General features: G+C 42.7%; 1 protein-coding gene across 1 annotated transcript in view; it reads right to left on the reverse strand.

Moving 5' to 3' along the window:
• Positions 1 to 12,091, reverse strand: part of LOC145406715 (lachesin-like) — a 146,666-nt gene that overhangs the window by 91,814 nt on the left and 42,761 nt on the right. The window contains exon 2 of the mRNA XM_080277814.1: positions 6,075 to 6,181. Within this exon, the coding sequence (XP_080133940.1) occupies positions 6,075 to 6,181 (107 nt within the window). The remainder of the gene's footprint in view (positions 1 to 6,074; positions 6,182 to 12,091) is intronic.

A 12,091-nucleotide genomic window follows, 5' to 3' on the forward strand; every position in this document is an offset into this window, starting at 1 on the left:
ACACAAGTTATTTATACGATCAGAAAATTAACAAGCAAAAACAAAAAATGAGAAAAATCCACTGATACGAAAAATTAGACCCATAAAAATACAAATATTTAAACTCCAAAAAATTGAACATACGAAAATGAAAAACAGTACATATAAAAACGCGAAAAAACAGGAGACGAAAATATATACAAAATCGGAGGGAATGAGAGGAAATAAACTAGGAATTTGTTTTAAAAGTGTGGAACAACATTAATTTCTTCGCGCCCTCCAATTGATGAAGTAGTTGGGGTGGGGGAGGAAGGGGGGTAGGACGGGGTTAATTGCAACTATACACTCGAACTGGCTTTACCGCGCTACCAGAGAGAGAGAGAGAGAGAGAGAGAGAGAGAGAGAGAGAAGCATGAACAAAGCTTGGGGAAAACGAAACGAAAATTAGTAAAAATATGGCCAATGTGTGAAAGTGAGAGAACTTAAATTCCTAAAAATATATGGAGAGTCAAAGTGAGAACTGGCTCTTATTAGGTCCATAAGAAAACATGTGTACCTTGAGTTATTTTAGAGGTATCCTTAAAGGAGGTAATTACGCAGAGTGTGACATTGTGCAAAAAAGATCCCTGAGAGAGAGAGAGAGAGAGAGAGCACCAGTGGGATAGGGCCTTTCCAATCGCCGTAGCCCCTCACCATTCCCAGTCAAATGATACACTGTTATTCTTTCCGACGCCCGCCATTCTCAGCTGCACTCCCAAAAACTGGCGCGAAATTTATCCGATACCGTTCACTCTCAATTTGCCTCGCGCCTTAACTCGATACACCCATTAATCTAGCTGCACAAACCATACCTCCTATAACCATATTCATCAATGTGTATAGACTGCAAGGGATTTTAGTTTAAGTGGAAATAGGTACAGGGTAAATCCGCCGAACCGAAGTCAGTGTCAGTGGCGGAAATCCGAACGCAGCGCAACTTGTAAACAAACATGGCTGACCTAAAATCTAGTTTGCCTGGGACTCTCCTGCATGTGTGATGTGAAGCTGCATGAGGAGGGGACGGTGCACACACACACACACACACACACACACACACATACACACACACACACACACACACACACACACACACATACACACACACACACACACACACACACACACACACACACACATTCAGTAGGGTAATTCCATTTTAAAGGTCTATTGATTTCAGAGTATCCAAAAATTAGTCTGTTTTTTAAAGTTTTATTTTGTTACGACGTGGGGCATTTGAATGTGTGTGTGTGTGTGTGTGAAAGGTATGTTCGAATGTGCCTTCTGTTTTATTAGAGCGTGTGTGTGTAAGTGCGTATACCAGTTATTACTGTATATCTATCTCTCTATCTATCTATCTATCTACCTACCTACCTACCTACCTACCTACCTACCTACCTATCTATATATGTATAATGCTAAAATGTCTGTCTGTATGTTTGTTCATTTCTTTCATGAGATCAGTAATAGATTCTTTTTGCAATAGGTCACGGTAAGTCCAGGGAGTGTCAGAAAAATACCAAACAAAAATTTGGCGATCGTGCTCCACGCGACACGCGAAACTGTCGGAAATCTCGACACGGAATCTATACGATTTTTTTTTTAAATTCGAGTTTTTGGTTAGATTTCGTCACTGTCATCTCAATAACGGTATAGAAACAAAGATCATGGTATTTGCGATCATTTTGTAATGGAACGGCTATTAGTTATTCCCGCAAATTTTTGCGGGCAAGCACTAATATATATATATATATATATATATATATATATATATATATATATAATATGTGTGTGTGTGTGTGTGTGTGTGTGTGTGTGTGTGTGTGTGTAATAAATGTGTTTGAGTGTGCCTGCCAGTTTATTAGAGAGATGTGTATATTTGTATGTATATACAATATGTGTGGACTGCATGGGAAGGGCAACTTCAGCCTGCAGTCCACTGGGTCTGCGTTTTCCGTAATGTAGTGTGTGCTTGAGTGTGTTTACCAGTTTAATAATGCATGAGTCAGTACGTGTGCATATTTGTGTAGGTCTGTATGTGTGTGGATGTGCGTGCATATATTTCTAGCTTGAACACACACGTCCCCCTATATGCATACACCACACATGTACACAAACACTCACACATATATATCTTCCTTGTACACACACACACACACACACACACACACACACACACAAAGCTAATAAACTGGAGCACACACACACACACACACACACACACACACACACACACACACACACAGAGTCGTACTGGTGATGCCTAAAGGAACGGAGGTGTCAGACACATAATGCACCCCGATACACAGTCAGTCCTTGTACTAAGCAACTTTGTCAACGGGATTTTTTTGTATTCACCTCTACGCTAAGACACTGTATTATTTTTTTCCTGCTATCCTCACACTACTTTATTCTGGGACTTTTCGAACTGGAGAGGTGAGAAACAGCCTTCCCTAACCCCCTGTACACTGGAGGCCTTTCTGAAGTGAATACAATCGAATGAGGTAACAAGAAAATAATTCAAAGACGTCATCGTAGTGAATGGGGTAAATGATCCTACAGTGACCCTAAATAACCTAAGTAGCTTAATGTTAGAACTCAGCTGACCCTAAATGACCTCGGTATCTTTATCTTTCACACATTCCTTTTTTCAGTCCTCTCACACGTGTTGGTTAAACTTTCACTGCACTTAGTTCTAACCCACTAGATTAGCTCATTATGGAGAGATTGGCTTACTGTTATATGTACTACCTATACACTCATATCTATGCTCCTATTTAGCTCAGATGCCCTTCATTTACCTTAACAAGTTCACTAATCAGTTCACCTCTTCTTACCTCGGCAAGTTCCAATAATAATCACAACTGACTTACCTTTAGCACAGACGTTTCTAAAATCAAAACACAAGATAACACACATTTTGTCCACACAGTTATAAATTCTCTGAAACCCAAACATATCTCCCTGGCCTAGCACATCCTCCATTAACGTTACTACAGGAGACAGGTAAATGATCTGAGGTTATGCTATATGAACTAATAATTGCTATGGAAATGAATAAACGAATACACAAGAGTACTTAATGTCCAATGACCATGTTACAGACTAATGAGATTTGATATACAGGTAGGTAAGTAGGTACGTTGGTAGGTATGTAGGTTGGTAGGTAGGTAGGTTGGTAGTAGGAAGGTAAGTAGATAGGTACTTAGGTAATTCGGTAAGTAGGCAAGCAAATCTGACGTATATTTTAGGTAAGCAGGTGGGGAATATAGGTAAGCAGATAAAGAGATAGGTAGGTAAGCAGGTGAAGGTTCGAAGCAAGGTAGGAAGGTACAGTACGTAGGTAAGTAGATTTAAAGGTTAATTCTGAAACGTTAGGGGGTTAAATATAAGTAGGCAGACTGGAAGAAAGGTGGAATTATGATGGTAAGTAAATGGTTAGATCAGATATGTAGGTAGGTAGGCAGGTAGGGTGATAGGTAGGTAAATGGGAAAGGAGGGAGGAGGAACGGAGGTAGAGGCATGAAACTAAATACCTGTAGGAAAGTAGGTGAATGTGAGAAATATACTGCAGGTTGGTGAATAGAGAAGTGCATATTTACAGTGAGTGTACTGTAGGTAGGAAGGTGTAGGTATAATGGTAAGTAGGAAAACCAGGACATGTAAGTAGGTAAACTGATTGGTGTGCATGTAGGAAAAACAAGAAGAGCAGGTAGTTACAGTGGTTGGTTGGTTGGCAAGTGGGTAAAAACATAAGAAGATTATAGCCATTTTCGTCCACTCCTTCGCTACAACGTGTTTTAAAATCCTGAAGGAGTCTCTATCTAATCCCTCTAGTCTAAAAACAAAAAGTCTATAGTTGAATAAAATCTTCAAGAGGTTGCAAAAATAAATCAGACAAGGCATACTCGTACAGAAGTGGTTAACTCTTCCACTACGTTGATCGTCTGAAGGTGGCATGGGTAAGAAAAAAAAAAAAAGTTCTTGTACTAAAGAGATTAAGAAGCGATGCAGGTGAGCAGGAGAGAAGATTCATGTTTAAAGAATGAGAGATCCACAATAAACAAATCAAGGAGGAGGAGGAGGAGGAGGAGGAGGAACAACGGTGACTACGACAGGGAAAGGAGGACGAGACACGATGATGATAATGAGGAGGAGGAGGAGGAGGAGGCGGGGGGAGTAAAACAAAACGGAGACTGAGAGAGGACGAAAAAGGGAAAGACGACCCTGAGAGTTTATGCCCAGGAAATACTGGGAAAGGTTACAAAAAGGAAGGAAGGAAAGACCAAAGAAGGAAACACAAGGAGCAGCAGGAGAGGCAGACTGAGGGCAGGACATAACACACTATTACTTCGTCCACTTTAACACGGCGTAGAGTTTTGCCCTTTCCCTGCTTATTTCCCGTACCTCATTGGCAATACTATGGCTCTGCATCCCTTCCATGATACTTCGTGACCCGCACCATATTCTGGTGTTAATCCCTTGCTATAGCTCAGTAACAAAGGTGGAGAGATGAAAATTATAGGCCAAGTTAATGTGAACGGAGTATAAGTGGATACTCACCCAAAACGTTCTTCTGCTCCATGTCCATCTAAACGTATTCTACTATCGACTTTCTACTATATACTATCAATCTACTTATTTTCCTCTCTCGCAGTGATCCAAATTGAGTAAAAAAGGTACAGGTATGTGAAAAAAAAAAAAAAAAAAAAAACTAACTGATACATGTGGATTTCCAAGCAATGAGAAAAAGGTGAATTTTGGTCAAAAATGCATTCAAGAAAAATGGTGACTTAGGTGATTTAACTAGAGCTTATCCAGAGGCAAAGAAAGGGTCAGGAAGGTCTCGGGAAGGCTGAAAGGAACTGGGAAGGGAGCTGGGAAAGTCAGAGGACGGCTAGAAACGACTGATGAATGCAAAGAGATAGCTGGGGGGACCTAGGAGAAGGTTGTTAGGCCTGTGAGAAGCTGAAAAGGAATAAGGAGTGCAAAGAGAGTGCTGGGATGGGATGTTAGGTGACTGAAAAGGTGCTGAGGGCTGGAGAAGGCTAGAGGAAGTTGGGGAGGGAAAGAGATGTCAAAGAGGAGTAAAGGCGTGGCTACTAAGAAGAAGGAGTAAAAAGAAACAGGGCATTAGAGAAGATGGAACCAAGTCAAGGCAGGAGAGGGTCGATCAGGGCACGGCAGAAGGAGCCAGGGATTGTACTTTGATGGCCTTATAAGTCTTTATATCACCGCCTCGTCAACAGTTTATTTCTGCTCACGGGATCTTAATGTTCTCCGATATATTAATTACACAGCCTATCCCCATAACAACTGATACAAAAGACACAGAAGACTACTGAGGTGTTATGTACAATATATTAATCACTGAAGTATGAGTGCAATTGCCTCCGAAGCCAACAAGAATACAATCCAAGGATCGGCCAGGCAAGTCAGGAGACAAGGCAGGCGCGGTGAGGTGAGGTGAGACGAAGAGAGGCTAAATGAGGGATGGGGAAATAAGATGAGGTGAGGAGAGGCAAGACAAACCAAAGGAGAAAGAAACGGATGTGTAGGACAAATGGTAGGTGTGGTAAGGCATGGCAGGTGAAGTGAGGGAAGACGAGGTGAGGTGAAGAGAGGGAAAATGGACGGAATAAGGAAATGGTAGGACATGCGTGGCCAGGTGAGATAAGGACAAGGTAAGGTGAGGGGAAATGAAATGAGATGAGGATAGGAAAGACAGACGAAATAAGAGGGACATGCATGACTAAGTGAAGTACGGATGAGGTAGGGTGGGGGACGTGAAAAGAGAGAGAGAAAAAAAAAACAGGGAAGACAGACCATACAATTAAAGGCAAGGCAGGTGTTGTGAGGGGAGGTGAGACAACCTGCGAAGAGGTAAGAAAGGTGTGATTAGGTGAGATGTGGAGAGGTCAGACTAAACAGATTAGACGAGAAAGAGGTTGTACTCGAATCATTAGGTAAGGTGAAGGGATCTGACGTAAGGATAAGGTTGGGGGAAACGAGGTGAGGACTAGTGAGGACGGGGGGAGGGGAGAGGAGAGAGCACCTACCCGGTATCCGCCGAGGTGGTCAACGACGCAGGTGAAGGTGGCCTCGCGCCCCTCCGCTACCGTCACGTTCTGAAGGGGCTCCACGAACTGGGGCTGGAAGGCCGCACCTGGGGGCAGGGGGAGAGGTTAGTGGAGGGACACAAAAGGAGAAAAGTGTGCGTGGATTGGGGGTTAGTGGGGTGTGGGAAGGTGAAAGTGTGGTGTGAAACTGTGTATACCGGTCCAAAAGTAATTGAGTGACGAAGTGTTTCTGATACCATGCTCTTTGTAATTAAATAAAAACTTTTATTAACTCTGACTGTCAGGATATCTATCGCCTGAATCCAGTGTTAGCTACATTAATATATACACCTGACTGCACCCACAGCAGGTAATGGTTATGGAGCACTGAACAGGTCATGTTAACCATCAATTACCTTTTATTCAAAACTTCCGTTTGAATATTATTTTCTTTTCCTTTGGTGATAAGTGGGGGCGCTCACCATCCACCCACTCGATGTAGTGCTGCTTTCGGGTGGCTGCCCTTTCCTCTCTTCCTTCATTCTTTTCATTCTTCCTTTTAAGTCGTTCTTTACTTTATTCTTTCTTCTTTCTTCTGTCTACGGGTGACTCTACACTGAGTGACAAGCCAAATGGTGTCCTGTACACCAGGAAACCATTTATTTTGCTGGGTGGTAACCATATAACCAAGCTATGGCGCCTGGTGGTTTAGTGGGTAATATGGTGCTCCAACCGGACTGAGGGGGTGTTGGTTCATATCCAAGGGATGGTTGGGGTTTATTGCTCACGTAATGCCACTCAGGGATGAATGAGACTGGTCACTCTCATCTAAAATGTCAGGACCAACTTGCCTAGCCCCGGGCTTCTACGCCCCTCATGGGGCAACACGGGTTTAGATGATGTATGTATGTATGTATGTATGTATGTAATCTATGAGTATATGTGTCAATATTTCAGGCAAGCAACATTCACATATATCACAACATTACAAAAATAACGTCAAGAAATATGGTGGTTTTCCAGAAGGTGGTGCATGCTTTGGTTTGGATGAATTGATGTGGTTGTTTGTGGTATTTATGTGGATGGTTTCGGTGTTAGTGTGGTCTGAGATGGTAGCAGCAAGGTTTGGGAAGGCTGCACCGTGGTCTGGCGTGGTACTAGTGTGGTTAGGTTTGTTGTGGTGGTGTGTGGTTGGTTACAGTAATATAGTAGGTGAGGCTTGGTATTTATCTTTGTTAAGGTATTATAGTTTGTCTTCACCTGACGGAACTGGTCCACTCCCACAACTTGAAAACAAAGTCATGGTTAACTTAAATTCAACGAGACTTAATTAGGAGAATGAAATGAGTCTCCATGGTTTACTAATTTAATCGACCCTCCATTCTGACTACACCTGGCCATCGGCTAAACTGAAAGGGGCTTGGGATCTTCGTCAGGTTAAAAGAAACGAGGCACAGCGTGGCTAGTGATGGTATTTATGTGGTTATTTTGGCACTGGTGTGGATTTGCATGGTACTAGCGTGGTCTGGAATAGTAAGGTAGTTCGGAATGGTTTTAGTGTGGTACGGGCAGTGATGGTATTAATGTGTTTAGGCAGGGCAGTACTGTGGTTTGGGATGCATGGCTGGGAATAGCAGTGAAGTGGTATGGAATAGAAGCAGTGTGGTTTAGAATGGTAACATCGTTGTTTTGGGTGGCAGTAGTGTTGCTTGGGATGGTAGCGTGATTCAAGATGCTGGTCTGGAGCTGAGGTAATGAGCGAGGTGAGATGAGTCAGATCCTTCACTGTCTTGATGTCATAGTTATTTCAGACTTGCTACAACCAGATGATTTTCTTCAGCTTAGGGGAGACTTCTTGTAGTGAGGGGTTAGCTTTTATTGCCATGGCTCCAGGTTCATCTGAACGTAAACTCAGTGGACTGCAGCTTTAAGTTGCCCTTCTTCTGCAGTCCTCCACTCACTTTAAGGATGATAGGAAGTGAGTTGAAAGGCGTTTGTATATCGGGTAATGTGAAGGCTATATCTACCACCTCCTGGTCGAAAAAATCTCTCCTGCTGAAGAAAAATAATCTGGTGGTATCAAGAGTTATAGTCACGGTAAGTAAGAAGCCGATTAGTAAAAACCCCAAGAGTACACGAAAATGCACATTATTCTTAGCCCACTGTACACAAAGACACCTCCCTTTATAAAATCTAACCAACACAACAGGATCTCATTGTCAGTCCTGCTGCTCTAAGAATGTCTCAGGCCGAATGTTAATCACCTGGCGGTAGCAAGAGTAAAATAAAACACTTTGTTAAGGTCCATCTGGCTTAATCAGCAATAATTCCAGATTCCCTAGAAAGGTCCATTATTATCATACTCTCAGGGAGACATGCTTATAATTTTGGCCACGCAGGTGAAGGTACGTCCCAGTTTGTAACGATATTATCTGAAGCACGAGACGAAGATAGAACGTGTCTGGCCTCTGTGCACAGCTACTGACTGCCCTCTGTATTGTGGGATGCACGGTGAGCGATACTACCGTAATATCCAAAGGCATCCCACACACCAAACTCAGTTACAGTCAGGGGGCTGCCTTTTCTTTTGCTATTTAACTCACTGTGGCCGGATGTGTCTCTTTCATTATTTTCTTGTCATCACATTATCACGACATGAATCACAAGACTGACTTTAACAACTGGAAGAGTTAGGCTAAGCCATAGTGAGTCCACTCAATAAGGGAGGCGTTTAATAAGTTTTAAAAGTCGTGTGGGGGCAGCAGGAATAAAATGAAACGCCGGGAATTCGGGCATCGAGCTGTCGACGCAAAGCTTCACTCGGTATGCCTGTGACTTGTGCACGGACTCGCCATATAACCTCCATGACAGCGTCCATTGTGGATTGAAATGACACTAAAGATAAACTAAGTCGACCCCATATGACCTTGGCCTCTGACCTTTGACCCTACTGACCTGATCAGTTCATCGTCCCTTAACTGGTTTCATTCATTCGGGACTTATCTTGGAAAAATCATATTGCATCTCTTGTAAAATATGCTTCCAAGAGATTAGGTGTGCTAAGCCGACTCCGTACCTTCTTTACCCCTGCACAGTTATTGACTTTATACACGAGTTTTATTCGCCCCTGTTTAGAGTAAAACTCTCAAGTGTGGGGAGGCTCCCCACATACGGCTCTTCTCAATAGGGTGGAGTCAAAGGCTTTTCGTCTCATCAACTCTCCTCCTCTTACTGGCTTCCTTCAACCTCTGTCTCTTTGCCACACTATTGCACTTTTATCTCTTTTCCATCGCTACTTCAGTGGTCACTGCTCCTCTGAACTGTCTTCTTGCATCTACGACGGGTGCGTAGCACCCGTCTAGTAGGAAACTCTCATCCCTTTTCTGTCCAACTCTCTAATGCAAGAGTTAACCGTTACTCCTAGTCCTTCATTTATGCAACAGGTCAGCTCTGGAACTGTCTCCCTCTGTCTGTATTTCCTACTTCCTATGATCTCCAGTCTTTCAAACGCAGTGTGTCCAGGCATCTCGATATGAACGGATCTTGAATTTGGCTTTCTGTATTGTTTTTGTTTTTTTCTTGGAAGGAAAGGTTTGCGGGCTCCTGGACTTTGGTTCCTTCTTTCTTGCATAAAAAAATAATAATACTGTATCACTGACAAGTTTGGTCAAAATCCATTGAGGGGTTCAGGACATATCGCGTCCACAAAGATAAACATTGTTGACGCCATATGACCTTGACCTTTGACCCCTTAATATAACTGACCTAACCAGTTCATTATATCCTCATACTGCATCACTGACAAAAGTTAGGTGGAAATCCGTCGAAATCAGGAAACATCATGCCCATAATTGTGTTTTGTTCACGGTCCCACGCACACACGCACGGACAGACTAATCAGTTAATGTTTCCTCCACCCAAGGCGGAGGCATAATAAAAGGGATGTACTCAATAGATCAAGGAATATGGCCTGTGTCCCTGATGACAGTACAAATATATGGATAGTAAGTGTTATTTCAGATGTGAGTCATCGAGGCAAAAGGATATACTGTTGTGGCGTATATTACACCACAAAGTTATATTCATATTGTACCTCGCGTTTCACCTACGCACGTGGTTTCCTTCCCACTTGGTCCCTCGTGGTTTTTCCCCACTTTTTTCTCTTATTTTGCATGGTTACTCGTGCCGCTGCCAATAGTATTCAATTTCTCATTTCTCCTCACCTGTACTAATGCCGATACCAATAATATTCGATCTCTCATTCCTACTCGCCGGTAGTGGTGCCTAAGCCAATTAAATTCGCCTATTTAGACAACGTAGGCGTACCTGTGCTCCACCTACCTCATGAAGGGGTTTCAAACTGAGCGGGCGACCTAGCCCACACCCCTTTTCCCCTTTCAACTTCACCTGGCTAACTACCTGCTCGCTTGCCATCTCTCCTGGTAAATCTGGCCACGCGGTATGACTTTACATATACAATACATGTAAACACATCAGCTCAGCACTACCGCTCCTCACTAAATTCATTGCTTATATTTTAGTCTGTAACTATCTATCTAAACAATTGATTTACACATGCTGTAAATGTAATTACCTTGTACTACTTGAAGTCATGTAATAACTCTGTATTGTTCTAAGTCAATAATCATTGCCCTGTCTATTTCTTTCCATCACATGTGTGTTTATCTATCCGTACCATTTGCCTTGGTGTAGCCCCAATACAATATACCCATAACTAAAACACTATACTGCAATCCTTCCACCACCGTAACGCCTTCAGTCACTTTTACCACCAAACGTTAGTATTCAATTTACGACACACCTCTTGTATTAAAGGGATTAATGAGGGTTGCATCTGACACCTCCAATTAGCAGTATTCGTCCTTTAGCTGAAGAAAGTTGTCTGAAAACGGCAAGAATATAACTTTAAATACGCCGTCACAGTGAAGGAGTTAATCCTTCCAGAACTCGTGGCTTCCCTAACCTAAATAAAGTCGTCCTGCGGCAGACTGAATATAATCTTTAAACCTTAGACAAGGAAGGCTTCTCCAATGCTAAATAAAATCGCTGGGGGGCAACGAAATTAAACCACCAATACTTCTCCCATTATTTGACAGAAAGTAATGTCCCTCACCTGGATTGCTTACAGACACATGGTGTTGGAAGGAATAAACACGAAAGCTGGTCCATATCAGTGAAAGGTTTGACAGAGCCCCTTTTAAACTCCGTGAAGCAGTGTTTCCCTCAGCTGAATTAAATCGTCTGGCGTTAGCCAGAATAATGCGCCTAGAGAAGTAAAGGAGTTGAAAAGTATCGTTTGGCGCTGGCAGGGCAAAATACCGAAGTATTTTGTCAGGTTTGAGAAAAACCTCATAAGTAATACCCATTATTTATCCATAAACTTTTCAGCAATGTACGTGGGCCAGCTGTAACTGTAGTAGTTTCTGAGATAGCATGGTTTAGATGTTTAGTCTGACCCTTTTTAGCTTTCAGGAATATGGAAGCGATTTTGAGGAAAGTCATTAAGGTAATACCTATCACTCTTTGATAAGTTTTCCAACGATGTTAGTATATCCACTGTACTTTTAACAGTTCCCCAGACAACAGTTTGGGCGCTGTGCTGAGGACTCAAGTACAGTACATGTAGTTGTGTTCTCGCTCGCTCGCTTCACCCGGTCACTCGAACAATAAAACACCAATTCTGAGAGCGTTAAAAATCGTTTGGCGTCAGCAGGAATAAACACCTATCATGAGAAGGCTGAACATTGTCTGCCGCTAAGGGGTGGGAAATACCTAATGCAAAGAGAGGGTTTGTACTGCCTCTTTACTGGCCAAGTATTTCCCTACGCTGAATCAAGCCGTCTGGAGCTTGTAGGAAGGAAACAGCAATGACAGGGACAGGACAGTGAGTAAAGGGGTTGCAGTCTACGAAAACTACATGGAAGTAAATAAAGAAGTACTGTAGTGTGAAAAATACCGTATGATTTGGGCCACACTTTGCTCATGTCCGACCAGCC

This window comes from Coenobita brevimanus, chromosome 71 (assembly GCF_032717465.1).
Source record: "Coenobita brevimanus isolate Jiangsu-jjx chromosome 71, ASM3271746v2, whole genome shotgun sequence".
Lineage (NCBI taxonomy): Eukaryota > Metazoa > Arthropoda > Malacostraca > Decapoda > Coenobitidae > Coenobita > Coenobita brevimanus.